The following is a 25,494-nucleotide window of genomic DNA, read 5'->3' as shown; positions in this document are numbered from 1 at the left end:
TCCCTGCATATCCAGCAGGCGGCGGGCCAATGGGCGGGGCTGGGGCGGGGAGCTGAAGCGGGAGGGGCGCTCCTCCGCCCCTGGAACGGAATCCTCCAGGGAGCGGAGCAGGCTAGCGAGCGTGCATCCCACACCAACCCCCGGCCCCCATCCCCGGCCCGCGTCAGACGGAGCTGCCGCCGCCGCCGCTAGAGCAGCAGCAGCACTCGGGGATCCGGGCCCAGCCGGGGCCGCGGGAGGCGGGGGCGCCCGAGCCCTGGATGTCCCGCAGCGCGGCGGCCAGAGTGAGAAGGGCGGGAGAGGGGGGCTCGGGTGGGGGGCGGCGCCGCTGCTGATGTGGCGGAGGGTGGGAGGCGGCCGCGGCACCCGGATGGAGAGGGTGCCAAGGCTGGAGAGGGTGGTCCTGGGTGGGGGGGGGGGTCCAGGAATACGCTCCGCTCCAAGCCGAATCTTGGGAGACAGAGGTCTGGGGCACAGGCCCTCTCTTGCCCAGGTTCTGAAGATAGGGATCCCAGAAAGAGATCTCCCCCTCCAAAAAATCAAGGACAGGGGGACAGCTTCTAGGTCCAACTTCCTAGGCAAGATTTAGGGGATGGGGTCTAAGACACAACCTCCTTAGGAAGCCAAAGCCTTTAGGAGGGGATTCCACACCAGACACAATCCTTACCCCTCCCTGCCTGAGGGGGTCTCTGAACACAACAACCCTCTAGGCAAGGTCTTGAGAATGGGGTCCCTGAGCACAGCTTCCCCACCAAGGCAAGGCCTGGGGGGATTCCAAGCACAGTCTGTCCCCAGGCCTCAGAGGCATCCCGGGCAGAGCATCGCCCCCACACTTGGGCGCTGTCCCAGGAACATCCCTTTCTCAAAACAAGGTCTCTGTGCCTGGGACCCCATCCCCCTCAAGTCTGAATAAAATAATGGGAATTTCAGGCAAACCCCACAAAAAAAAAAAAAAGGCTTGGTCAAGAGTCCCAGGGCACAGGTCTCTTGGGCCACCCTCTTTGTCCCGGGGGCTGCCCAGCTGTCTGGGAGGGGCTCGACCCGCAGACAATCCACTGCTTCCCTCTTCAGTTCTGGCCCCCCAGGCTCCAGGATTCAGGCTGGGCCAGGGGGCGGCTCCCCAGGGACCTGGTACAGCCCTGTCTGTCTGCAGTGTCTGCCGTGCTGGTGACGGCGGCTTTGTGTGTGGTACCTGGGGGGAAGGGGGGGAAGCCCGTGATGAGGAGGTGGCTAAGAGTGTGACCCTGTGTTTTTGTGACTGTGGCTGCCTGTGTGTGTCTGTGTGAGAGCTGCTGCTGGGGACTGTGAGGAACCGTGTGTGTGTGTGTGTTTCATGCTTATGGTTGTGTCCGATAGTGCCTGTGATTGTATTTGTGTGTGACCCCAGCATTTGTGTGACTGTGTATGTATGTACGTATGACAGCTGCTTGCTCCATGTGCAGAACCCTGTACTTTTCATTCCGTCTCTGTTTGTGTGCGTAGTTGTGGCTCTGGTTGTATCTTTGATTACATCTTTTGTGACCCTCACGTATGTACCTTGGTAACTCTAACTGGGTATGTGACAGTGTATCCCTTGAGTCTGGGGTTGGGCATGTGTATGGCTGACTGAAGATGTGGGTGGAGTTGTGACTGTAAATGGAGTTGTGTCTATGACTCTGTGTCCATGTGCGACTGTTCTAATGACTTCTAGTCTTTGTGGTTGTGTCTCTAGCTGATTTTATATGTGTGTCACACATGTGTTTGTGACAAACACATGTGTGACACACAACTCTGCCTGCAATTTTGGGTGTATGACTACTGCCTTTGTATATGAAGTCACATTGTGCTTATGTGACAGGTTGTGTGCTGGCACTGTGACATGTATGTTTCTGTTCATGACCACAACTATGCATGTGATCAGGGTTGTATAAATGACTACATTTAGGTCTGTGTGTTGATACTGACTGATTCTGTGCATTTGTAGTTGTGTATGTGTGATTTGGGTTATATATTTGACTTAAGAGTCTGAAACTGACTATTAATAGTGAGTTACTTAATTGCATGTGACTCAACCTATAGGTGTGTCTATATGTGCTGGCCCCAGGTGATTGCGTGTGTTTGTGGGGGTGTGTGTATGAGACTGTGACTTCTATATTCGTGTGTGACCTGCATGTCTGTGAACCTGGGTGACTGCGTACCTGTGTCTGTGTCACGGTCTGTAAGATTGTGGTCTGCTACACATTGTGTAGCAATGTGGCTGTTTGGGGTGGGTGCGTGTGTGTCCCTGCAGGCATGCTAGGCTGCTTTGTTGAAGTTGCATGATTTGGTGACAGAGTGAATGTCTCCTGACAGCATACGTGTCTCAATCTGTAACCATGTCTTCTGTGTAAATGAAGCGTAAGTATTCTATCTAGGTGTGTGAAATGGAAATTGTGTGCTGATGTTTCTGTGTGTGAGATATGGTGTGTCTGTCCACATGGGGCTGTGATTATACATGGTCCTATACTTGTCTGTGTGACTTATGTGTTTGCAGGAAAAGAGACTGTGTGTTTTTCTGGGATGATGTGACGTAGTACAGCTGGGACTTGGATGGTGGATAACTGCAATAGATGTACCATGACTGTGATACATGGCTGGGTAATGTGGACACTCGTGGGGCAGGACTTTGGATACATGACCATTTCTGAGATGTATATGACTGTGACTCTGAGCCACCAATTGTCTGGCTGTGTCTGAGTGGGGCTCAGGGAGATCTTTCTCTGGATGGCTGTATCCATGTCTTGAGTTTGTGTGCCTGTTTCTCTCTAATGCATGGGCCATGGCCATCAGGGTCCCTGTGTGTGGTTGCATATGGAGGACCATCCATAGAAGTGTGGCTGATACTGTGACCATGGTATGTCTCTGACTGGGATGTATGACTGTGTAACAGTGTGTGACCAAAAAGGTGTGTTGGCGTGACTTATACAGTTGGGGTTAGGTGGCCCTGTACAGCCGTGTGCTGGTCAATGACTAGACACGTGTCTGCGGCTGGGTGTGACCAAATGTGTGTTAGTATGTCTACATGCGTCCCCGACCGGATGTCAACAGGCAGCAGGGGAGCTGTGTGTGAACACTGAGTGTGCCTCGGTGCTAATAGGTGACCTCCAGCAGGGTGTGATTCTTCATGGGTGGGTCTGTGACATGAGTATCTTGGATGGGTGCCTGAGGAAATAACTCTCGTTGGGTGTGGTTGTTCACAGGCTGCCCTGGTGGGTGTGCCTGGACCCCGCTCTTTGTATGTGGCGGAGAAAAGAGAAGTGACCGAATATCAGTTGCTGATATGACCAAACATTTGTGGCGCTGCCTAGGCAGCCTGGCACTCTGTATGTGTGCGTGCTTTGTTGCTCAGTCATGTCTTACTCTTTGCGACCCCATGGATTGTAGCCCCTCTCCCAGTCTCCTCTGTCCATGGGATTTTCCTGGCAAGAAAACTGGAGTGGGTTGCCATTTCCTTTTCCAGGGGATCTTCCTGACCCAGGGATTGAACCCGCGTCTCCTGCATTGCAGGCGGATTCTTTACCTGCGGACAAATGGTCTGTAGCAGAGACTGTGTGTCTGTGAACATGGATATGTGGCCAGATATTTACAGTGGCTGTGACTGTTGATGTGTATCTGTGTGATCCCGTGTGTGTAGCTGTGGTTGTGTCTGTATGTAACTAATTGTGCAGAGCTATAACCAGGTGCTGGGGACAACTGGAGACCAGAGTTGCATGTATACCTGTGACTGTATGTGTGTGTGCAGCCCTGGACATGTGTCTAGAGGGTAAGGCCACTCCCTCTCCACACCAGCCCCTTGGGTACTGATGGCCTTCTGAGGCCAGGACATCCCCAACAGATGCTCCCAAAACACACCTACTCATTCCTAGGTCCTTGCAACCAGGTGGCTGATCGCCTTAGTAACAGTTGCTATAGTAACCAGGACTCTCATCAGGGATCCTGAGATGAAGGGGGGTTGGCTGATATCCAAAGAAGGGGTGAGGTAGGGGACTGAGCCCCATCCCAAGCCAGTTTCTCAACTTTCCCTCCCTCCCTCGGGCAGGGCGGACCGAGGAGGCCTGAGCAGCATCTGCCCCCTGCCCCCTGTGGGGCCCTGGGGCCCCCTGAAATCTCCAGGACGGAGCCAGGTGAGTGGCCAGCTGGGGACTGGTGAAGGCTGACTGAGGGGGTGGGTCTACCTAGCACGGCCAGAGGAAATGTTCCTGCAGTCATACGGGCTTAATCACACTTATGAGTGGACATCATCAAATGATTTCCATCGCACTCAAGTGACCTCTTTCACAGACTCACTCACCTACCTAGACTGTGTCACACGCACACACACACACACACATTCAGACACACACCAGCATCTGTGCACGCACAGGTACAGGGTCACACAAACATGCAGACACAATCCTCAACAACATCCAGACTCCCTCCCAGGCGAGTGCTACCGACTTGGGGACTCTCAAGAAATGTCCTCTTGTACAATCTCTCCAACAACACACACAGACCCACACTTTACAGACCACAGCCACACTTTCACAAGCAGATCCAGCCTCACGGACAGCACCCACGTGCTCGTGCCTATATAAGAGCTACACATTGGCACACACAGTCTCACAAATAAGTCAGCACTGTCGTAGACAGTAGCCACATTCTCACACTATCACACCTTCATAAATAACACAAACACAACATCAAAGACAACAGCCTCATGTCCTCACATACCCTCACAGACCCATGGCTGCATACAGACACACCCCCAGAACAACACTCACAGACCCACACTCTCTGCAACAACAACACGTGATCTGACCCAGACACACTGTCACAAACAACAGCCATGGAAACACAGCCTCACCACCAACAGCTTCACTCTTAGACAGACATGGTGTTTTGAGTATCTCTCACAGACACACACTGTCATGGGCAACAGCCATCAAAGGCAACAGCCACATCCTCACACAGACACACAGCATCAAAGACAACAGTCATAGACATGGCCTTTCAAAGAAAACAGTTTCATGCTCAAACACAGACCCATCCTCACAGGCAGCATTCCCTGACACACACTCACCGCCACTCTCTGTAGCCATGAGCTTCAGGGACCTACACTCAGACAACAACCACAGTCTTGGCCACAGACATCCCCTCACAGACAGCATTCACACACACACTCTCAGACTCACAGACATAAGCATTCTCAGACCTGCATCCTTCCACACAACCTTCAACTGTACACACACTCACAGACAGTAGTTGTCCCAGCGGTTGTATCTGCGTCAGAGACCAGCCCGTCCCCAACACTCTCTGGCATGGGCTCTGAATCTCAATCCCTAGACCTTCTGTGTCCCCCACCCCCCCATTTGGACCCATGCAACTCTCAACTCCTGGGCCCTCTGACCACCTCTGACCTTTACCCCCAAACCCCTGACCTCATGGCCCCTGACTGCTATGCCCTCTACCTCCCAGGTCCCCACTGCCTTAACTTCCCATGACTTTGGATCATCATGCCTCTTGACCGTCACATCTCCAAACTCCAGACCCCTAAAAGCTGTAACTCAGGACACCGCATCCCAGAACTCCACGCCCCTTAGCCCTATGCCTTTTTTTGGCCTCACCACAGGGCATCTGGGATCTTAGTTCCCCGACCAGGGGGAACCAGTGCCTCCTGTACCCTCTATGTTGGAAGCACCCAGTCTTAACCACTCACCACTGGACAGCCAGGGAAGTCCCTAGCCCCATGTCTTTTGAATGCATGCTGCCAATTCTCTCACTCCCCTGCCTTCCAAGTGCCCCCTTGCCAGTATCCCCTAGCTGCTGCTGGTCCATGTTCCCCGAATATCAGATCCTCTGACCCAGTGACCCCTAACCCTGTAACCCCACTGCCGTGTTATCTGACCCTGTGCTCCGTGGGCATTGTTTTCCCCCACCTTGAGCCCCATGCCTCTGACCCTCGCCCTTGACCTGCACCCCTGTTTTGTGTCAGCAGACGGGGCGGGCACCATGAACAAGCTAAGGCAGAGCCTGCGGCGGAGGAAGCCAGCCTATGTGCCTGAAGCGTCGCGCCCACACCAGTGGCAGGCGGACGAGGACGCGGTGCGCAAGGGCACGTGCAGCTTCCCGGTCAGGGTGAGTGGGCGGGGCTCGGCCGGGCGTGGCTGCAGCTGTAGTCCTGCGGTTTGATGTGCTCATGCGTTTGATGTGCTCATGCGTTCCAGTGCCCCGTGAGGTGAAGGAGACCTTGGCCTGTGTGGAAGAGACTTGACATCCGCAAAGAACTGTGGATCCTGCAACATTAGCGCCCCCCTCCCCCAGCCTGGGTCCCTCACAGTTGGGATTAAAACCCAAGACACATTCTCTCGTGCCAGGAAAATATTACCTGGAGTGTGTGTTGGGGGACGCGTCCCGCCTGGAGTCACGCTGTTCTGTGCGAGCTCACAGTCTCCAGGGGGGCACTAGAAGGTCGCAAAGATTCTGTAGCATTTGCAAAGCCCTCTACTGTTAAGTGGGCTTCCCTGATAGATAGCTCAGTTGGTAAAGAATCCGCCTTCAATGCAGGAGCCCCCGGTTCGATTCCTGAGTTGGGAAGAGCCACTGGAGAAGGGATAGGCTACCCACTCCAGTATTCCTGGGCTTCCCTTGTGGCTCAGCTGGTAAAGAATCCGCCTGCAATGCGGGAGACCTGGGTTCTATCCCTGGGTTGGGAAGATCCCCTGGAGAAGGGAAAGGCTACCCACTCCAGTATTGTGGCTTGGAGAATTAAATGGACGGTATAGTCTATGGGGGTAGCAAAGAGTCCGATACTACTGAGCGACTTTCACTTTCACTACTGTTAAGTGCTTTCTGGTTTAGACCACCACGACTCTTTACAGCACACACTAAAATTTATAAGGAAGATGGCAAGATTCAGGTTCAAATCTCCACTCAGCCTCTTCCTGGATAGGAGGCAACAGATGATGGTCACAGAAGGGGGGGGATGTCCGGGGGTCCCCCCCCCACACACACACTCTCCTCTCCTCCCTACCCTGCCTTATTTTCCCTTCCTCTAGAAGTGGATCTTGTGTGAGGGGCTGTTGAGAGGTGCAGGAAATGCTAGAGAGAATGAGGACTGGAAGATGGCCAATAAAGGGTGTTTTACTAAACTACAGCTGTGAGCAACTGAGCTTGATGCCACTGGGGAACTCTGGGAAATCGGACCATCCCACCCGCGGGGTGAGGGAGCTGGAGCATGTGTACCCCAGCTCCCATCAGTCATTGCATGAGGCCAGTCCTCAGGCGCAGACAATGTCACTCAGATGGACACCGAGATGTGTTAAGAAAGACCAGGGATACGAGAAGAGAGCTGCAGACGTAGATTACGGACTTGTGGACATAGCAGGGGAAGGAGAAGGAGGGCTGAATTTGGGAGAGTCATACTGACATACGTATACTACCATGAACAAAATAAATAGCTATTGGGAAGCTACTGTATAACCCAGGGAGACCAGCTTGCTGCTCTATGATGACCTAGAGGGGCGGAATGGGGGGTAGGGGATGGGTGGGAGACTCAAGAGGGAGGGAATATATGTACACCTGATTTATGTTGTTGTACAGCAGAAACTAACACAACACTGTAAAGCAATTATATTCCACACACACACAAAAAGCCCAGGGACAGAGGCAGGGTGAGAATCACTAGTCCGAACTGTGCTTCCGTTTTCTCACTTGTATATCTGGGAGGAGAATGGAGTTCCCCACCTTGCAGGTCTGAGATGCAGAGTAGTGAGTTAATACACACGATGTGCTTAGGACATTGCCTGATACAGCAGCCCAGTGAACACCGGGAATCACTGATGACTGCTTGTTTCATGTCCTCCCTTCCCTTCCCCACCAAGTACCTGGGCCACGTGGAGGTGGAGGAGTCCCGGGGGATGCACGTGTGTGAAGATGCTGTGAAGAAGCTGAAGGCGGTGAGTGAAGGGCTGGAGCAGGGAGGGAGCAAGGTCAGAGCAGAAGAGGCAGCCCTGACCACACCCTCTGTCTGCCTCCATTTCAGATGGGTCGGAAGTCCGTGAAGTCTGTCCTGTGGGTGTCAGCCGATGGGCTCCGGGTTGTGGATGACAAGACCAAGGTAGGAGACCTGTGGGCCTGGGAGTGGGCACCAGTGGGCCCCCCTCTCCTCAGCCTGCTTGAACGGGGCCTTCTCACCCACCTCTGGGATCTCCCTCCCTCGGGGACCTTCGAGATTCAGCTATGTGCTCCTATAATATATTGGCACATCTCACAGTCATAATTCAGGATTGAGTCCTCTGGCTATTTGTGAACCGGCATGGCATGTGGGTGAGAGCACAGACTAGAGCAGTTGCCTCAGCTGGTCTTCCAGCCCACCCACTTTCCAGCTGGGTGACCCTGGGCATGAAGGGGGCAGGGTGAGATTTAACCCTTGTCATACCTCACTTGCCTCATCTGCAAAAATGAGGATAAAAGTGGAGCCTACCATTCAACGAGAATGTATGTGCAAATAGTTTAAAACCATGCCCGGTATAGCAGAAGTGTTCCGATCAATAAATGTTAGCTGTTATGTGCTTATTGTCCATCTACCCAGCCAGATGGAAGCACCATGGACCAGGACCTGGGTCTCTGTCTGCTCACCATTGAATTCCCTCCCCCTAGCCCAGAGACTGCCCGGGAAGCCAGCCAGCACGTGATGACAATTAGGTTAATGACTGAAAAGGATTCACCCCCTCCAGGAAGCTTTGCCGGACTCCCATCCAGCTTGGGTCAGGCACCTCATCTTGCTCCCAAAAGCCCCTGCACCTCCCAGATCCAGCCCTGAGCCCTCCGCCCATCAAGAACAGCGTGGCTGGGACTCTGGCCTGTCTCCATTGGGTGATGAGTCTGACTTCCCATGTGAGTCAGGAGCCCCATGTGAGCAGGGCCCACAGCTGTTTCAACAAATGCAGGTCCCCAAGCCATTTGGGACAGGACACAGTCCAGACACGAAGGGAATACTGAATGAATACATGAGAGACAGTTCACATTCCTTTCCTGGCCTCCCTCCCAGGATCTGCTGGTGGACCAGACCATTGAAAAGGTCTCCTTCTGTGCTCCTGACCGCAACCTGGACAAGGCTTTCTCCTACATCTGCCGTGATGGGACCACCCGTCGCTGGATCTGCCACTGTTTCCTGGCGCTCAAGGATTCGGTGAGTACCACCGAAGCCCAAAGCCACCTGACTCTGTGTCTCCCATGCCCTGGTATTCTGAACCTCAGCCCGCTGGGCGGTATCGGACAAGTCACTCAGCTTACCTCTCCTCTCTGTCCTCATCTGGAAAAGGGGGTGTGTTCAGAGTCCCTGAGTGCATGCGTGCTATGTCACTCCAGTCGTGTCTGATTCTGTGCAACCCTATGGACTGTAAGCCTGCCAGGCTCCTCTGTCCATGGGATTCTCCAGGCAAAATACTGGAGTGGGTTGCTGTGCCCTCCTCCAAAGGATCTTCCTGACTCAGGGATCAAACCCGCAGCTCTTGTGTCTTCTGCATTGGCAGGCAGGTTCTTTACCAATAGCACCACCTGGGAAACCCATTCACAGCCCCTAACAGAGGATTATTGTGAGACTTGATGAGTTTGATACAGAGTATTTGGAACGATGCCTGGCATATAGGAAGCACTCAGAAAAACATTATTTATCATCCTCCTCCTCTTTGTCAATAATTCTTCATGTTTCTCTAGCTTTTCTCATTTGAGGAACATATACATACAGTAACATGTACAGATGACCCAGGCACAGCTCCATGAATTTTTCTTTATTTTGAAATTTTACTTATTTATGTATTTTTGTCTGTATCACGGGGCATACGGGATCCTAGATTCCCAACCAGGGACGGAACCCATGCCCACTGCAATGGAAGCTTGGAGTCTTAACCACTGGACCACCAGGGAAGTCCCAAAGTAATTAAAGTGTACGAATCAGTGACATATATATATTCACAATGCTGTTACACAATTCCATCACCTCTATCTAGTTCCAGACATTTTATCACTCCTAGAAGACACCTCATACCCATTAAGAAGTCACTACCTGCTTACTGTCTCTATGGAGTTGTCTATTGTAGACAATGTGTACAAACTGGGTCATACAGTATATGATATTTTATGACTGGCTTCTTTCACTTAGCACAATGTTTTTAAGATTCATGCTTGTTGTAACATGACTCAGTATTTCATTCCTTTTAATGAACCAATAATATTCCATTGTATGGACATACCACATTTTACTTTATTTATCCATTGATGAACATTTGGTTTGTTTCTACCTTTTGGCTATTATGACTAGCGCTTCTATGGACGTTGGTCTGCAAGTATTTGTTTGAATACCTGTTTTTAATTCTTCTGGGTATGTACTTAGGAGTGGAATTGCTGAGGCATATAGTAAATTTAATTTTTTTTTTAAATTGGGGTATAGTTGCTTTATTATGTTTATTATATCCCCTCCCTCTTGGACCTGCCTCTCAACCTCTCATCCCATCCTGGTCACCACCGAGCACTGAGCTGGGCTCCCTATGCTATGCAGCAGGTTCCCAGTAGCTATCTGTTTTACACATAGCAGTGCACATTTTTTGAGTAATTGCCAAATTGTTTTCCTTGGTGGCAGCACCATTTTCATTCCCACTCACACTGTACGAGGGTTCCAGTTTCTCCATATCCTTGTCAACACTTTTTTTATTATAACCATCCTATAGACGTGAGTGGTATCTCACTGTTGTATTTCCCTGATGACTAATGATGTTGGGCATCTTTTCATGTGCTTATTGGCCAACTGGACATCTTTTTCAGAGAAATACCTATTCAAATCCTTTACCCATTTTTAATTGGGTCGTTTGACTTTTTACTGTTGTGAGAGCTCTTTATATTTCTGGATACTAGATACTTATCAGTTGTGTGATTTGCAGAGCTTTCCCCTCATTCTGTGGGGTGCCTGTTCCCTTTCTTGGTAGTGTCCTTTGATGTACAAATGTACACATTTTGATGAAGTTCAATCTCTCAATTTTTTTTCTTTTGTTATTTCTGTTTTGGGTGTCATATATCATATCTAAGAATTCATTGCCAAATTCAAGGTCATAGAGATTTACCAAATGTCTTATTCTAAGAGTTTTATAGTCTTGTTCAGTCACTCGGTCGTGTTCAACTCTGCGACCCATGGACTGCAGCACGCCAGACTTCCCTGTCCTTCACCATCTCCTGGAGCCAGCTCAAACTCATGTCCATTGAGTCGGTGATGCCATCCAGCCATCCAGCCATTTATAGTCTTAGTTCTTATATTTAGGTCTTTGATCCATTTTGAGTTAATTTTTATACATGATGGGAGGTAGGAGTCAACGTTCATTTATTTTTCATGTGAATCTCCAGTTGTTCCAGTATCTGAGCTCTCAGTTTTGTTGGTCTGTATGTCTGCCCTTATACTAGCATCCCATTATTTTGCGTTGACTGCTTTAGCTTTGGGTAAGTTTTTAAACTGGAAAGTGTGAGTTATTCTATTTTATTCTTTTTCCAAATTGTTTTGGCTGTCCTGAGTCCCTTGCAATTCCATAAGAATTTCAGGATCAGCTTTTCCATCTGTGGAGGAGCCCATTGAGATTTTAAAAGGCATTGCATTCAATCTGCAGAATGCTTTGGAAAATATTGCCCTTTTAACAATATTAGTCTTCCAATCCACAAACACAGGATGTATTTCCATTTATTTAAGTCCTCTTAAATTTCTTTCAACAATGTTGTGTAGTTTTCAATGTTTACATCTTTTATTTCCTTGGTTAAATTTATTCTCAGCCATTTTGTTATTCTAATGGTACTGTAAATGGAATTGTCTTAATTTCATTTTTGAATTGTTTACTGCCTGTGTATATATAACTGATTTTTTCATGTGTTGATTTTGTATCCTACAACTGTGCTGAATTTATTTATTTGCACTAATTGTGGCTCCTTTATGATATTCTAAGTCTATGATCATGCTTTCTGCAGCCAGAAGTAATTTTACTTCTCTCTTTCCAACTTAGGATGCCTTTTATTTCTTTTTCTTGTCTAGTTACTCTAGACAGAACTTCCAATACAGTGTTGAATAGAAATGATGAAAATGGCGTCCTCATCTTGTTCCTGATCTAGGGGAAAGCTTTGTCTTTTACCACTGAGGATAATGTTAAGTGTGACTTTTTCATAAATGTCCTTTATAAGGTTGAGAAAATTCCCTTCTATTCCAACTTTGTTGGATGTTTTTATCATGAAAGGGTGCTGGATTTTGTCATATGCTTTTCCTGTGAGAATCAAGAGAGTCATGTGGGGTTTTTTTTTTCTTTCATTCTATTAATGTGGTTGATAGATTTTCATATGTTAAACCACCTTGCATTCCTGGAATAAATCTCACTTGATCATGGTGCATAAGCTTTTTAATGTGCTGTTGGATTTGGATTGCTGGCATTGGGTTGAGGATGTCTGTCCTCAAATTTAACTTTAAGAGGTGACTGAGCACCTTGTTTCTGGGAGAAGGAAATGGCAACCCACTCCAGTATTCTTGCCTGGAGATTCCCAGGGACAGAGGAGCCTGGTGGGCTGCCGTCTATGGGGTCGTGCAGAGTTGGACATGACTGAAGCGACTTAGCATGCATGCATGCACTGGAGAAGGAAATGGCAACCCACTCCAGTGTTCTTGCCTGGAGAATCCCAGGGACAGAGGAGCCTGGTGGGCTGCCGTCTATGGGGTCGTGCAGAGTCGGACACGACTGAAGCGACTTAGCAGCAGCAGCAGCAGAGCAAATTATTTAGGGAACAGAAGTCAGACATACCTCATGAGAATCCCAACTCTGCCATTGACTTGTTATAATGGGCAGGTTGGCCGAACCTTAGTTTCTTCATCTGTACAATAGGTTCACAAGGTTGTCCACCTCCTGGCACTCTTGTGAGGCTTCTGTAAAAGGGTGCAAACCAGGGCTCAACCCAGGGCTACACAAAATTTTTGCTGACACATATGTGGGTTTCCCTGTGCCTGGCTTTGTGCCACATGCCCTGCATAGATTCATTCACCTTTCTTGCAACAACCCGATGAAGTGGGTGCTATTACAGCCCTCATTTTACAGATGCGGAGCCTCGAATACTGGAAGTGATTTTCTTGAGGTCACACAGCTGAGAAATGGGAAGCCAGGATCAATCTCAGGCTCTCTGGCCTTTGTTGTTGTTCAGTTGCTCAGTCATGTCCGATTCTTTGTGACCCCATGAACTGCAGCACACCAGGCTTCCCTGTCCTTCACTGTCTCCTGGAGTTTGCTCAAACTCATGTCCATTTGAGTCAGTGATGCTGTCTCTGGCTTTGAAGCCTCTCAAGTAGGCAAACTTGAAAGATTTGTAAAGTCAGCAGTCACTTGTACACCCCTCTACCCAGATCCAGCGATTAACATTTGCCTGGACTTATATCACTTACCTACACATCTTATTTTTTGATGCATTTCAAAGGTGCAGACATCAGAATACTTCCCCCAAACACTGCAGCTTGCATACCAGTAAGCAGAATTCATATTTGTTTCCAGCTTTCTCTTTTGGCCTCAAGTTGCAGCCCATGAGATCTTAGTTCCCCAGCCAGGGTTTGAACCTATGCCCGCTGCAGTGAAAGCATGGAGTCCTAACCACTGGACCCTCCAGCTCTTCTTTTGAAGTGAAATTCATGCTGCCAACAAACCTTAAGTATACATTTGTCGAGTTTTGACAACTGTGTACACTGTGTAACGAAACTGTGTGACGTCAAGGTCTAGAGCATTGCCACCAACCCAGACTGGTCCCCTCGTGCTCAGTCCCCATCCCCACTCTGTAAGAAACAACCACTGTTCTGATGTTTTTCCATCAAAGACTAGTTTTGCCCATTCTGTAAATTCACATAGAGTAATACAATTCAACAGAGCCCTACAGTTATTACGCTCTTGTTTGCGGCTTTTGTCCCTCGTCGTGCAGTTGTGCACGGAGGCCCAAGAGAGGTGAAGGGACTCGGGGTCACCCAGCTGCTGGAACCCGGGGCTGCCGGCGTCCGGTCTGCAGCACGGAGTCGCTAAGGCCAACTCCACCTCTTCCCACAGGGCGAGAGGCTGAGCCACGCGGTGGGCTGTGCTTTTGCGGCCTGCCTGGAGCGGAAACAGCGGCGGGAGAAGGAATGCGGGGTCACAGCTGCCTTCGACGCCAGCCGCACCAGCTTCGCCCGCGAGGGCTCCTTCCGCCTGTCTGGGGGCGGGCGGCCGGCGGAGCGAGAGGCCCAGGACAAAAAGAAAGGTGGGTGCTGCCCGGCGGGCGGGGCGGGGCATCGGATGGGCCGGGGGTGTGGCTAAGGGATCCGGTTTGAGTGAGAGCAGAGGTACCGGGGCTCTACAGTTTACAAAGCAGAAAACAAAACACACACAAAACAAAACCCAAAACAAGCCACCCCCAAAAAGAAAAAAAAAAGCAAGGCACCGACCACCAAATCTGGTTACAGTTTCTACATTGTACTTGGGTTTAAGGAGTCCTTTGGGCAATATTCTACCGGCCACAAACCCTGGCAAAGCTCACCGAGCGCTTTATTATCTGCTAACCCAAGGAGGTTCCCAGGCTTTTCAAACTGTGTATCCACCCTGTTAATGGGTTGTCGAAGTCAAATTGCTGGGTTGTGGTTGGCATTTAAGAAATAAAATAGAAAACGACAGGAAAATATCAGCGTAAGGGAATGTAGTAAGGGTCAGTGGGTCTATGTGCGTGGTGGGGGAGGGGGACGGGTTACCAGGTAACATATTTCTCACTGTGGATTGCTGTCAATGAAAGTTGGAAAAATACCTGGCAAGCTCTAACATTCTAGGTCAAGGCAAACAGTTTGTAAGTTCTCAAACTGTGTTTTTTAAATATTTGAGGGTATTATGTGTTGGATCAAAACAATTTTTTAATTTATTTTTTACTGCGGATTTTAGTTTTTAAATTTTTGGAAAACACTGCTTAGAATTTACAAAGAATTTACCATTGGGATTCAGGATAAAGAAGACTGAAGAGATTTGACAGATATTATTAATAAAAAATGCAGTGTTCGATCGTGTATTAGATCCTGGATATTATATAAATATATGTATTCAATGTTCAATTCAATATATATATTTTGAATATATATGTTGAAATATGTATTAATATACATAAAGAATATGAGTAGAAATTGGAATATGGACTGTAGATTACCTAATGGTATCATATCCATGTTTAATTCCCCAAGTGAGAAATTATACTGTGATAAAATTCTTTACAAATTATCTATTTTACATATAGTAATGTGTATCTGTTAGTCTCAAACTCCTAATTTATCCCCCCTCCCACTTCCCCTTTGGTAACCCGTAGGCTTGTTTTCTATGTCTGTGAGTCTATTTCAATGTCTGTTTGGTTTTTTCCTAATTTTATTTATTTATTTATTTTTGGCCATGCTGTCTTCTTTGTTGCGCGGGCTTTTCTGTAGTTGCAGCAAGCGGGGGCTTCTCATTACGGGGGCTTCTCTTGTTGCAGAGTCCAGGCTTGAGAGCTTGAGGGCTTCCGAGGGTGCAGCAAGTGGGCTCAGTAGTTTCCGCTCCTGGACTCTAGAGCACAGGCTCAATAGTTGTGGCACGTGGACTTAGCTGCTCTGTGGCATGTGGGATCTTCCTTCAGGGATGGAAACTGTGTCTCCTGCATTAGCAGGCAGATTGACTGAGCCACAGAGGAAGTCCTGTTTCTGTTTTGTGAATAAGTTCATTTGTATCATTTTTTTTTAGATTCCCCTATATAAGTGACATCTTTGATATTTGTCTTTCTCTGTCTGACTTGCCTCACTTAATACAATCATCTCTAAGGCCGTTCATGTTGCTGTAAATGGTATTATTTCATTCCTTTTTATGGCTGAGTAATATTCCATTGTGTATATATATACACACACCATATATTCTTTATCCATTCATCTGTCAATGGACATTTACATTGTTTCCATGTCTTGGCTGTTGCTCAACTTGAATGTTACAGAAAGACAATTATGGAAGGAGAGACAGCTCCCATATGTAACAAGTTAACACTGGGGAACATTGGTTTAGAGAACCTGTGTACTCTGTGTTCCATTTTTACATCTTTTCTGTGAGCTTAAAACATGTCTAGCTAAAAAGTTAAGAAAACAAGTTTTTATCACTAGCTATAATGTTCAGGTTTACAATGTCTATTTTTCTTGGTAAATTATGGGACCACTTACAAACCTCTTGACAAATTTAAAGATTTCTGCACAGCTTACAAAATATTTTATGTTTACATCATCTATCAGAATTTGTAAAGACCTTTATCAGTGGCAAAACAGATTACAAAGTATGGTTAACAGAGGGCCTGAATATATGATATTTTATTGTTTGCAAAAGAACACACTGAGTGGGTAAGTTTACTACTTATATAGGATATTAGAATTTACAAGAATGTCATGTGCTTTAGAGTTTGCAGTGGATTTTGCTGTTTCCATCCAAAGGATATTATAATTTCCAGGTAGAAAGCATTTTAGAGTTTGTACCGCAAAAATGAGAGTTTACAAGGTGTGGTATGTGATTTGCTGAACACATCATTATGTTTTGCCCGATGATGCACTGATTCACAGTCTGGAGGCACCGAACGTCTACAAAAGAGCTCTCTTCAGTTTAGGAGATAGGGAACAGTGCCCTTTCCACAAAGTTGCTTACCAAGCTTTTGTGGGATTCCAGAGCAGTTGAACATTCACTGTCTCAACTGAGGCTCTCAGGAGGCCTGGGAGGCAGCAGGGAAGTGTTTATTCCAGGTTCAGTTGGGGAACCTGCAGCCCAGAGATAGGAGGAGACTTTCTGAGGCCCCAGGTGGTGGGGCAGAAGTGGTTTAGTGGTTCTAACCGTCCCAGCCTGGTTCCACTGCCCCCAGCCTGACCTGGAGAAGGAAATGGCAACCCACTCCAGTATTCTTGCCTAGAGAATCCCGTGGACAGAGGAGCCTGGTGGGCTGCCATCTATGGGGTCACACAGAGTTGGACACGACTGAAGCGACTTAGCAGGCATGCATGCATGCATTGGAGAAGGAAATGGCAACCCACTCCAGTATTCTTGCCTGGAGAATCCCAGGGACAGAGAAGCCTGGTAGGCTGCCGTCTATGGGGTTGCACAGAGTCGGACGCGACTGAAGCGACTTAGCAGGAGCAGCAGCAGCCTGACCTGGTGAGAGCCTCATCGCCCCCTCGTGGACGATGGGAGAAGCGCTGGACAGCCTCCTTGCCTTCCTTGTGCGAAGTCACTTCAGTTGTGTTCTACTCTTTGCGACCCCATGGACTGTGGCCCTGATGCTGGGGCTCCAGCACTGGAAAACGACAAGCTGATCTGCATGCAGAGGGCACTGATGTCAGGGCAGACATGCAGAGGCTGTCGCTGTCACTGCACCGGGCGGCTCCATCTCAGGCACTGAGAAGTCAGGGAACAGGCCCAGGCTCTGCCCTTGACCCCAGTTCTGTGGCCCTCACAAGGTATGTGGGTCAGCGGATTCATTCTGTGGTAACTAAATGGCCATGGCCACAGAAATAACTGTGCGTGTGTGTGTGTGTCACACCTGAGTGGTACAAGAGCCAAGCAGTATGTGACTTGGGCCTCCATGCACAACTGCACGATGAGGGATAAAACCCACAGACAAGGGCATAATACTGTATGGCTCTGTTGAACTGTATACTCCATGTGAACTTACAGATTGGGCAACAGTAGTCTGTGATGAAAAAATACCAGGACAGTGGTGGTTTCTTAGGGAGTGGGGACTGACTGAGCATGAGGGGATGGTCTGGGTTGGTGGCAATGTTCTAGATCTTGATGTTACACAGTTTCATTACACAGTGTATACAGTTGTCAGAACTCACAAATGTAAACTTAAGGTTTGTAGCCAGCATAGGGCTTCTCTATCTGTGGGATTCTCCAGGCAAGAACGCTGGAGTGGGTTGTCATGCCCTCTTCCAGGGGATCTTCCATCCCAGGGATCAAACCCGTGACTCATATCTCCTGCATCGTCAGGCAGGTTTTTTACCACCAGTGCAGCCTGGGAAGCCCCTGAATTTAACCTCACTAACACTCATCTTCCCTGGTGGCTCAAGACAGTAAAGAATCCGCCTACAATGCTGGAGACCTGGGTTCAATCCCTGGGTTGGGAAGATCCCTTGGAGGAGGGCATGGCAACCCACTCCAGTGTTCTTACCTGGAGAATCTCCGTGGACAGAGGAGCCTGGTGGGCTACAGTCTATGGGGTCACGAAGAGTTGGACATAACTGAGTGACTAAGCACACACACATAACACTCAGGCTGTGGCTCGGGTGAGGCCACATGGAGGATGGCTGTGTGTGTATAGGCAGGAGTGAGGAGAACCCTGCCATTTGGTGCTGAGTGGGGAGACCAAGTACCCACAGAGGACAAAGAGCAGCCCCAGAGGGGAGCGATCCCAAGCTGAGGGGTTGAAACAATCTGGAAAACTCCTCAGAGCAAGTGTGCCAAGCTGGGTCTAGAACAATGGGTAGCAACTGAAGGAATGGAGGAGGTACTTGAGGCGGGAAGAGTGGTGGGAGGCAGACAAAGAACAGAGCAGATGGAATGACAGAGGATGACAGCATGACGTGGAGAGAGCAGGCCAGAGGAAGAGGCAGGTTAGCACCGTCGTTTGGAGCTCAGGTTGTGGAATAAGTCTGCCCCTTCCTTCACAGTGTGGCTTAGGCAAGTCACTTGCCATTGCTGGGCCTCAGTTACCACATCTGTAAAATGGGGATAAAGATAGTTTCAACTTCATTGGGTGGTGGTGAGGATTGAATGAGTTCGTCCTTTCAAGGCACTTGGAACAATGCCTGATACATTGGTCATGCACCAAAGAAGTGTTTGTTAAATTGATTAGAAAGGGAGACAGGAGATCTCAGAGGGAGAAATAGCAGAAGCAGCAGAGGAAGATGGATGGTGGACAGAAAGCTTGAGACACACAGAGGGTCAGGTTGGGTGATAACTCCCCATGGGCCTCCTGGGGAAAGTGGTCTTGGCTTGAGAGGGGATGAGGGACATTTCAGGGCTCTCACCAGCTTGTCTGAAGGCCAGGGCACATGGGGTAAGGAAGGCAGCATTGGAAAACAATCAAGGGGACTGAGGAGAGGCCCCCATGCCAAGGGGGTGTATCTAACCATCTCTCTCTCCCCCATGTCTCTAGCAGAAGCAGCAGCTGCCCCAACTGCGGCTCCTGGCCCTGCCCAGCCTGGGCACGTGTCCCCAACACCGGCCACCACATCCCCTGGTGAGAAGGGTGAGGCAGGCACACCAGTGCCTGCAGGCACCACTGCGGCTGCCATCCCCCGGCGCCATGCCCCCCTGGAGCAGCTGGTTCGTCAGGGTTCCTTCCGTGGGTTCCCGGCACTCAGCCAGAAGAACTCACCTTTCAAACGGCAGCTGAGCCTACGGCTGAATGAGCTGCCATCCACGCTGCAGCGCCGCACTGACTTCCAGGTGAAGGGCACAGGTGAGCCCAGGACTCAGCAAGAAGGAACACTGGGATCAATGTTCTGAGCAAGAGATAGGGAAGAGGTGGTACACATCACGATTGATTAGCACAGTCTGCCACAGCAAAGAAAGGTGGAACTCATCATGATCAATTAGCAGTGTCTGCCATCAGTCTCGGTGAGGAGAGCGGTAGTGTAAGCTGTGATCCATTAGCAATGTCTGCTCCAGGTAAGGGCTAGCACAAAGGTGGCTCAAGTCAAGATCAGTTAGTACTGTCTGCTGTAGTTAGGGACAGGAGGGAGGTGGCATACATAATGACTGACGAGCAAAACTTCGTGGGCAGGGGAGAGGAGAGCAGCTGGGCCTGGATGCCATGCTGTTGCTCAGGAGGAGACTGAAGCACCATAGGCTGACGCTCCCTTCCCAGCTTTTGACCAGTAGAGCCATGAGATACAGGTGAAGGATACAGGTTCAGAGGAATGTCTGTTTAGGGCAGGGAGAGCTGAGTGATGGCAGACATTACGGTCTCCTTACAGTGTCTGGCATGAACAAGAAAAGAGAGTAAGGCGGCACACCACATGATTAATTACCAAAATTTGTTTTAGGCAAGCAAGAAGAGAGAGCAGGATTATTACATTTTGCTCAAGAAATGAATCCCAGAATTTGGCTTATGGAAGCAGGAGATGAAGGGCACGAGTAGCCTGGGGATCATGGAATCAGGGAGCACAGTGACAGATTCGTCATGTTGCTTGTGGATAAAGGACTGTGGGAGGCAGGACCCATGGCTATTGATTAGACATGCCTTCCTGGGAGAGTGACAAGGCCAAAGGTAGTATGTCATCATTGATTAGCAATGTCTGCCATGCTGGTGATGGGAGAGAGGCGGTACAAATGTCCTTTTATGTTGGAGGAAAGATGAAATTTCCAGTCCTTTCTTCCAGCATTTGGCCAGTAGAGCCACAAGGTCCTGCCAGGTGAGGGGTAAAGTGAGCAAAATGTTTAACGGGAGAAAAGCATCGTGTTTGATTACTAATGTCTGCCGTGGACCAGGAAAAGGAGAGACACGGCATATGTCATGATTTAAAAACAACGTCTGCCATGGGGAAGAGAGAAGAGAGGTGGCATGGAACTATGTTTTGCCCGAGGGAGACAGGCTGGAGGGCTGCCTTTCCTCCCAGCTGTCAGTGAAGTCATGCGGTCTGGCTCGCTCGCCTGTTTCCATATGCCAGATCTGTGACACCTCCCCCTTACGGCCCCGGGGATTGGTGTGGGAGGTGTTGATCTGTATCCAGGAGGCTGGGCTAGTCCAAAAGGTGACTGCAGAGCAGGTGCCAACGCTTGTTGGGAATGACGCACGCTCACTCCATATCCTGCAGATCACTCCCGTGTCCTGCACACACCCTCGCATTTGCTGTCCTCATTAAGCAGCCTGCCAGTAAGCACACCCCCAGGGCTCTCACATCTGCTCTCTGAGGGGGCAGACACCCCAGACTTTATGTGGAGGCCTCGAGTGCCTGAAGCCAATTGCACACTTGCTTGGATGTGACTTGCCACCCAGAAATTTCATAGACTCACACAGATGGCCCACTCTGCTGTGGGTATCATGCTCGGAAGTCACATATTTAGAGAGAGGAGCAACCGAAAGTCACATACACACACAGCAGTTGCAGAACCAGGTGTGACCATTACACACACTTAGAAAACACATAATCAACACAAACTATTATATATAAAATAGATAACCAAGGCCCTGCTGTATAGCACAGGGAACTATTAATATATTCAATATCCAGTAATAAACAATAATGGAAAAGAATATGAAAAAGAATACACACACACATATATACTCGGAGGTATGTATAACTGAATCACTCTGCTGTCACATACTGCTTGACTCTTGTACCACTCAGGTGTGACACACACACACACGCACAGTTATTTTTGTGGCCGTGGCCACTTCGTTACTGCAGAGCGAATCCGCCGACACACATACCTTATGAGGGCCAGCCACAGGGCTGGAGTCAAGGGCAGAGCCTGTTCGCTGACCTCCACCCTTCCCTGACTTCCCAGTGCCTGAGATGGAGCCGCCTGGTGCCAGTGACAGCGACAGCATCAGCGCCCTCTGCACGCAGATCAGCTCGTCGTTCGCCAGTGCTGGAGCCCCAGCATCAGGGCCCCCGCCGGCCTCAACAGGTAGACTCTGCCCTTCTCCTGAGGCAGATTCCCTGCAGTGATGCTCCTGCCGCCCCCCACCCCTGCTCCTTTCAGGACCACTGCAGAGACTCTGGGAATCTTGGAATCCCACAAGCTTGGAACCCTGGGTCATCTAAGAGTTATGAGATTACCATAGAAACCATAGATTACCATAGATTCAATTACCATAGAATCTATAGATTACCATGGATCATTCAAGATCATCCTAAAATCATGGAATCAATCACTGTAGAACCATGGAATCATCTTAGAGCCATGGAATCATCTTAGGGCCATGGATCATTTAAGAGCTATGAATCATCGTAGAATCGTGGAATCTACCACTTTAGAACCATGCACCATCTTAGAACCACAAGGTCATCTCAGGGACATGGATTCATCCTGCTGCTGCTAAGTCACTTCAGTTGTGTCCGACTCTGTGCGACCCCATAGACGGCAGCCCACCAGGCTCCCCCCGTCCCTGGGATTCTCCAGGCAAGAACACTGGAGTGGGTTGCCATTTTCTCCTCCAATGCATGAAAGTGAAAAGTGAAAGTGAAGTCGCTCAGTTGTGTCCGACTCTTAGTGACCCCATGGACTGCAGCCTACCAGGCTCCTCCATCCATGGGATTTTCCAGGCAAGAGTACTGGAGTGGGTTGCCATTGCCTTCTCCAGGATTCATCCTAGAACCATGAAATAACATAAGAATTATGGAATTAGAACTTTAGAACCATGGGATCAATATTTAAACCTTCCTGTCTTAGAACTGTAAAATCTAGACACCTACAGTCTTTGAATCACAAGATATCAGAGCCTAATAGATTTGGAGCCACAAAACCTTGGAATCTCACAGCCTCGAAAGCAGGCTGTCTGAGAAAATAATGCCAGGCAATCCCCCTCAAGCCACATGCTTATCCCAGAACTGGTGAAGCACCTTGGAATTCCAAACAATGTAAATTTAGAACTCTAGAATCTTCAAAAATGCAAACTTAAAACTACTGAAACTTACCCACCACGTTAGAATAGTACATTCTGAGAAAGAGCCATGCGATCTTAGAATCTTAGTCTTCTAAAACAATACTGTCAAAATATTAGAGCCAAGGGTAATATTGAAAAGTATTTAATAACAGGTTTGTTACTGACCAACCAGAAGGGAAGCCAGCCTGGGTGATTGTCATCCTTGCCTATATTTTTCCATCTCAGGACCTTAGAATCTCAGAACTGAATTTTCTGAGAGCCGTATGACTTTATGTGGTTCAGGAGGGGTCATTTGTCCAAAGTCCTTGCAGTTAATGAGGAGCCAGGCTAAAGGCAAGGCAGGCAGCCTGGTACAGAGTCTGGTCCCCAGCCTGGGGTTCTCTCTGCTGCAGCCCACACCCCTAACTGCCCCTCTTCTCTCTCCAGGGACTTCTGCCTGGGGTGAGCCCTCCGTGCCCCCTGCAGCTGCCTTCCAGCCGGGGCACAAGCGGACCCCTTCGGAGGCCGAGAGGTGGCTGGAGGAAGTGTCCCAGGTGGCAAAGGCACAGCAGCAGCAGCAGCAACAGCAGCAGCAGCAGCAGCAGGCGGCCCCTGTGCCCACTGTGCCCCCCAGCCTGCAGCCCTTCCCTGCCCCTGTGGGGCCCTTCGACGCCACACCTGCCCAGGTGGCTGTGTTCCTGCCGGCCCCGCACATGCAGCCCCCTTTTGTGCCCGCCTACCCGAGCTTGGGCTACCCACCCATGCCCCGTGTGCCCGTGGTGGGCATCACCCCCTCACAGATGGTGGCCAACGCCTTCTGCTCAGCCGCACAGCTCCAGCCCCAACCCGCCACCCTGCTCGGGAAAGCTGGGGCCTTCCCACCCCCTGCTGCCCCCAGCGCCCCTGGGGGCCAGGCCCGTCCACGCCCCAATGGGGCGCCCTGGCCCCCAGAGCCAGCACCGGCCCCGGCCCCTGAGTTGGACCCCTTCGAAGCCCAGTGGGCAGCATTAGAAGGCAAACCTGCTGTGGAGAAGCCTTCCAACCCCTTCTCGGGCGACCTGCAGAAGACCTTCGAGATTGAACTGTAGCCCGAGCCGCCCTGCCCACCTCATCATCTCCGGGTGCCCCACACCTGGGAGTGGAGGCCCAACCTCTCCCCTAGTCTTGCAGCCTCCCATGGCCCCTCTAACCCCTTCTCTCGACCACCTCCCACAACCACTACGGAACTGATATTGTGACGCCCAGGTTGCAGCGGGATGGAATTCAGGGACGGACCCAGCCTGGCTAAGGGACCCATTTCTCTGCCAGACTTAGGCTGGCACAACCTCCTTTCCCCTCACTCCAGACACAGGGGGATGGCCACAGTCCCACTGAGCGCCTTGGTTCGAGCTACATTTCCCAGTTTCTGTTGTTGACCTTCTCTACCTTCCAGTGTTGGGTGGAATGGAGGTGGGATACCCACCTAGGGACCCTCCTGGGCCCCACATGAGTGCCCACCCCCAAGTCTGATCATCCCACCCCCATACACAGCACAAGCAAAGGGCTTCCTTCTGCCCACCTGCTGCGTTCACTGCCAATGCTGTGCTCACCCCTCCCCTCCCCTCGGGGGCCCACCTCTTCTTTGGACCAAGGTCTCAAGGGGATAGGGGGCCAAGTTGGGAGGCCAGGAGGTGGGGTAGGGGGAAGGGGAAAGGGAAGAAGAAGCTCAGTTACCTCACGTCGGTGCCCGCTGGGGAGGGGTTCCAGGAAGAAGGAATGGGTGCCTGGCGGGTACTTTTCTATCTTTTATTTCCAGATTTTTTTGTATCTAAACTTGCAGATTTGTATTATACAAGGACAACCAATAAAGGAAGAATATAATGGTGCCCCTCGAGAAAGCAGGGTGTGTGTCCAGGGGAGACGGTGTGGAGACCAAGCCTTTCCTCCAGTCATCTAAAACCAAAGGGAGTAAAAAGGGTCTCCCTGCGTATTAACCTCTGAGTCATAGCATGGTAGCAGGTAACGCTGACCTAGGACTCAAGAAGTGGGTATTCGCTGGGCACCCCAAATTAATCACCCCATTTCTGATTCTTACAGATTTTGAACCAAGGAATTATGTAAATATATGTGTGTGTGTTTGTGTGTATATATATATATATAAAATCTACTGATAATAAGTTTAGTATTCATATTTTAAATAGGTTTGGAATAGCATGGCTTTGAGCTGGCTTCATGTTCCACCAATTGCATTTTCCATAACATAGGTCAAAGTGTCATTTGACATGGCAGCACATTTTTAAGTTTCTCTGTTGTTTCCTGGGTTCCTTGATAACAATCTACAAAGTCATATATTTAAAAATATATACTATATAGATGACATGTTTAATCCTTTATAGCTCTTTAAAATAAGGAGGCTGGTCAAGAAACCCAACCCCATATTTGATAAATCAGGAAATTGAGTCACTTACCCAGGGTCACATATCTGACTAGTCAGGGAGCTGGGATTCAAGTCCAGCTTCTGGTTGACCTCAAGGCCAGTCATTGAACCACCAGCTGTGAGGGGAGAAGCCTAGGATCTGCCTTCAAGGGTTTATATTACAGCCCATCAACCAGCTGGATCCTGGGCTAGGGGACCTGTGACAGATGGTCTGCCTGGGCACCAAAGAGGGCTCCTAGGGAGCAAGCAAAGGACTCAGCTTGGAAGGAGCTGTGCTTCAATCCAAGCTTCTGCAGATGCCGTTTCTTCTGCCTACAATACCCTTTCCTGACACTGCACCTTCTCCAGGAAGAATGCTACTCATTCCTTTTAAAAACTTTTTTGTATTGCAGTTTGCTTTATTTTGGGGCTCCCCTTGTGGCTCA

At 49.5% G+C, this 25,494-nt stretch overlaps 1 protein-coding gene across 2 annotated transcripts; it reads left to right on the top strand.

Annotated features, from left to right (window-relative positions):
* Positions 1–107: 107 nt before the first annotated feature.
* NUMBL (NUMB like endocytic adaptor protein) lies at positions 108–24,878 on the top strand. Of its 2 annotated transcripts, none has more exons than XM_055552770.1 (10): positions 108–284; positions 4,058–4,142; positions 5,993–6,132; positions 7,878–7,952; positions 8,039–8,113; positions 9,047–9,187; positions 14,097–14,286; positions 19,219–19,521; positions 21,573–21,695; positions 23,101–24,878. In XM_055552770.1, the coding sequence occupies exons 1-10, from the start codon at positions 261–263 to the stop codon at positions 23,739–23,741; spliced, it is 1,797 nt and encodes a 598-aa protein (XP_055408745.1). In that variant the 5' UTR covers positions 108–260; the 3' UTR covers positions 23,742–24,878. The 2 variants fall into 2 exon arrangements, with proteins under 2 accessions (XP_055408745.1, XP_055408744.1); XM_055552769.1 differs by having other exon boundaries at positions 19,216–19,521.
* The last annotated feature ends 616 nt before the right edge of the window (positions 24,879–25,494 follow it).

Source organism: Bubalus kerabau, chromosome 17 (assembly GCF_029407905.1).
Source record: "Bubalus kerabau isolate K-KA32 ecotype Philippines breed swamp buffalo chromosome 17, PCC_UOA_SB_1v2, whole genome shotgun sequence".
Lineage (NCBI taxonomy): Eukaryota > Metazoa > Chordata > Mammalia > Artiodactyla > Bovidae > Bubalus > Bubalus kerabau.
The sequence above is the reverse complement of the archived record's forward strand: the minus strand, read 5'-3'. Positions and strand labels throughout refer to the sequence as shown.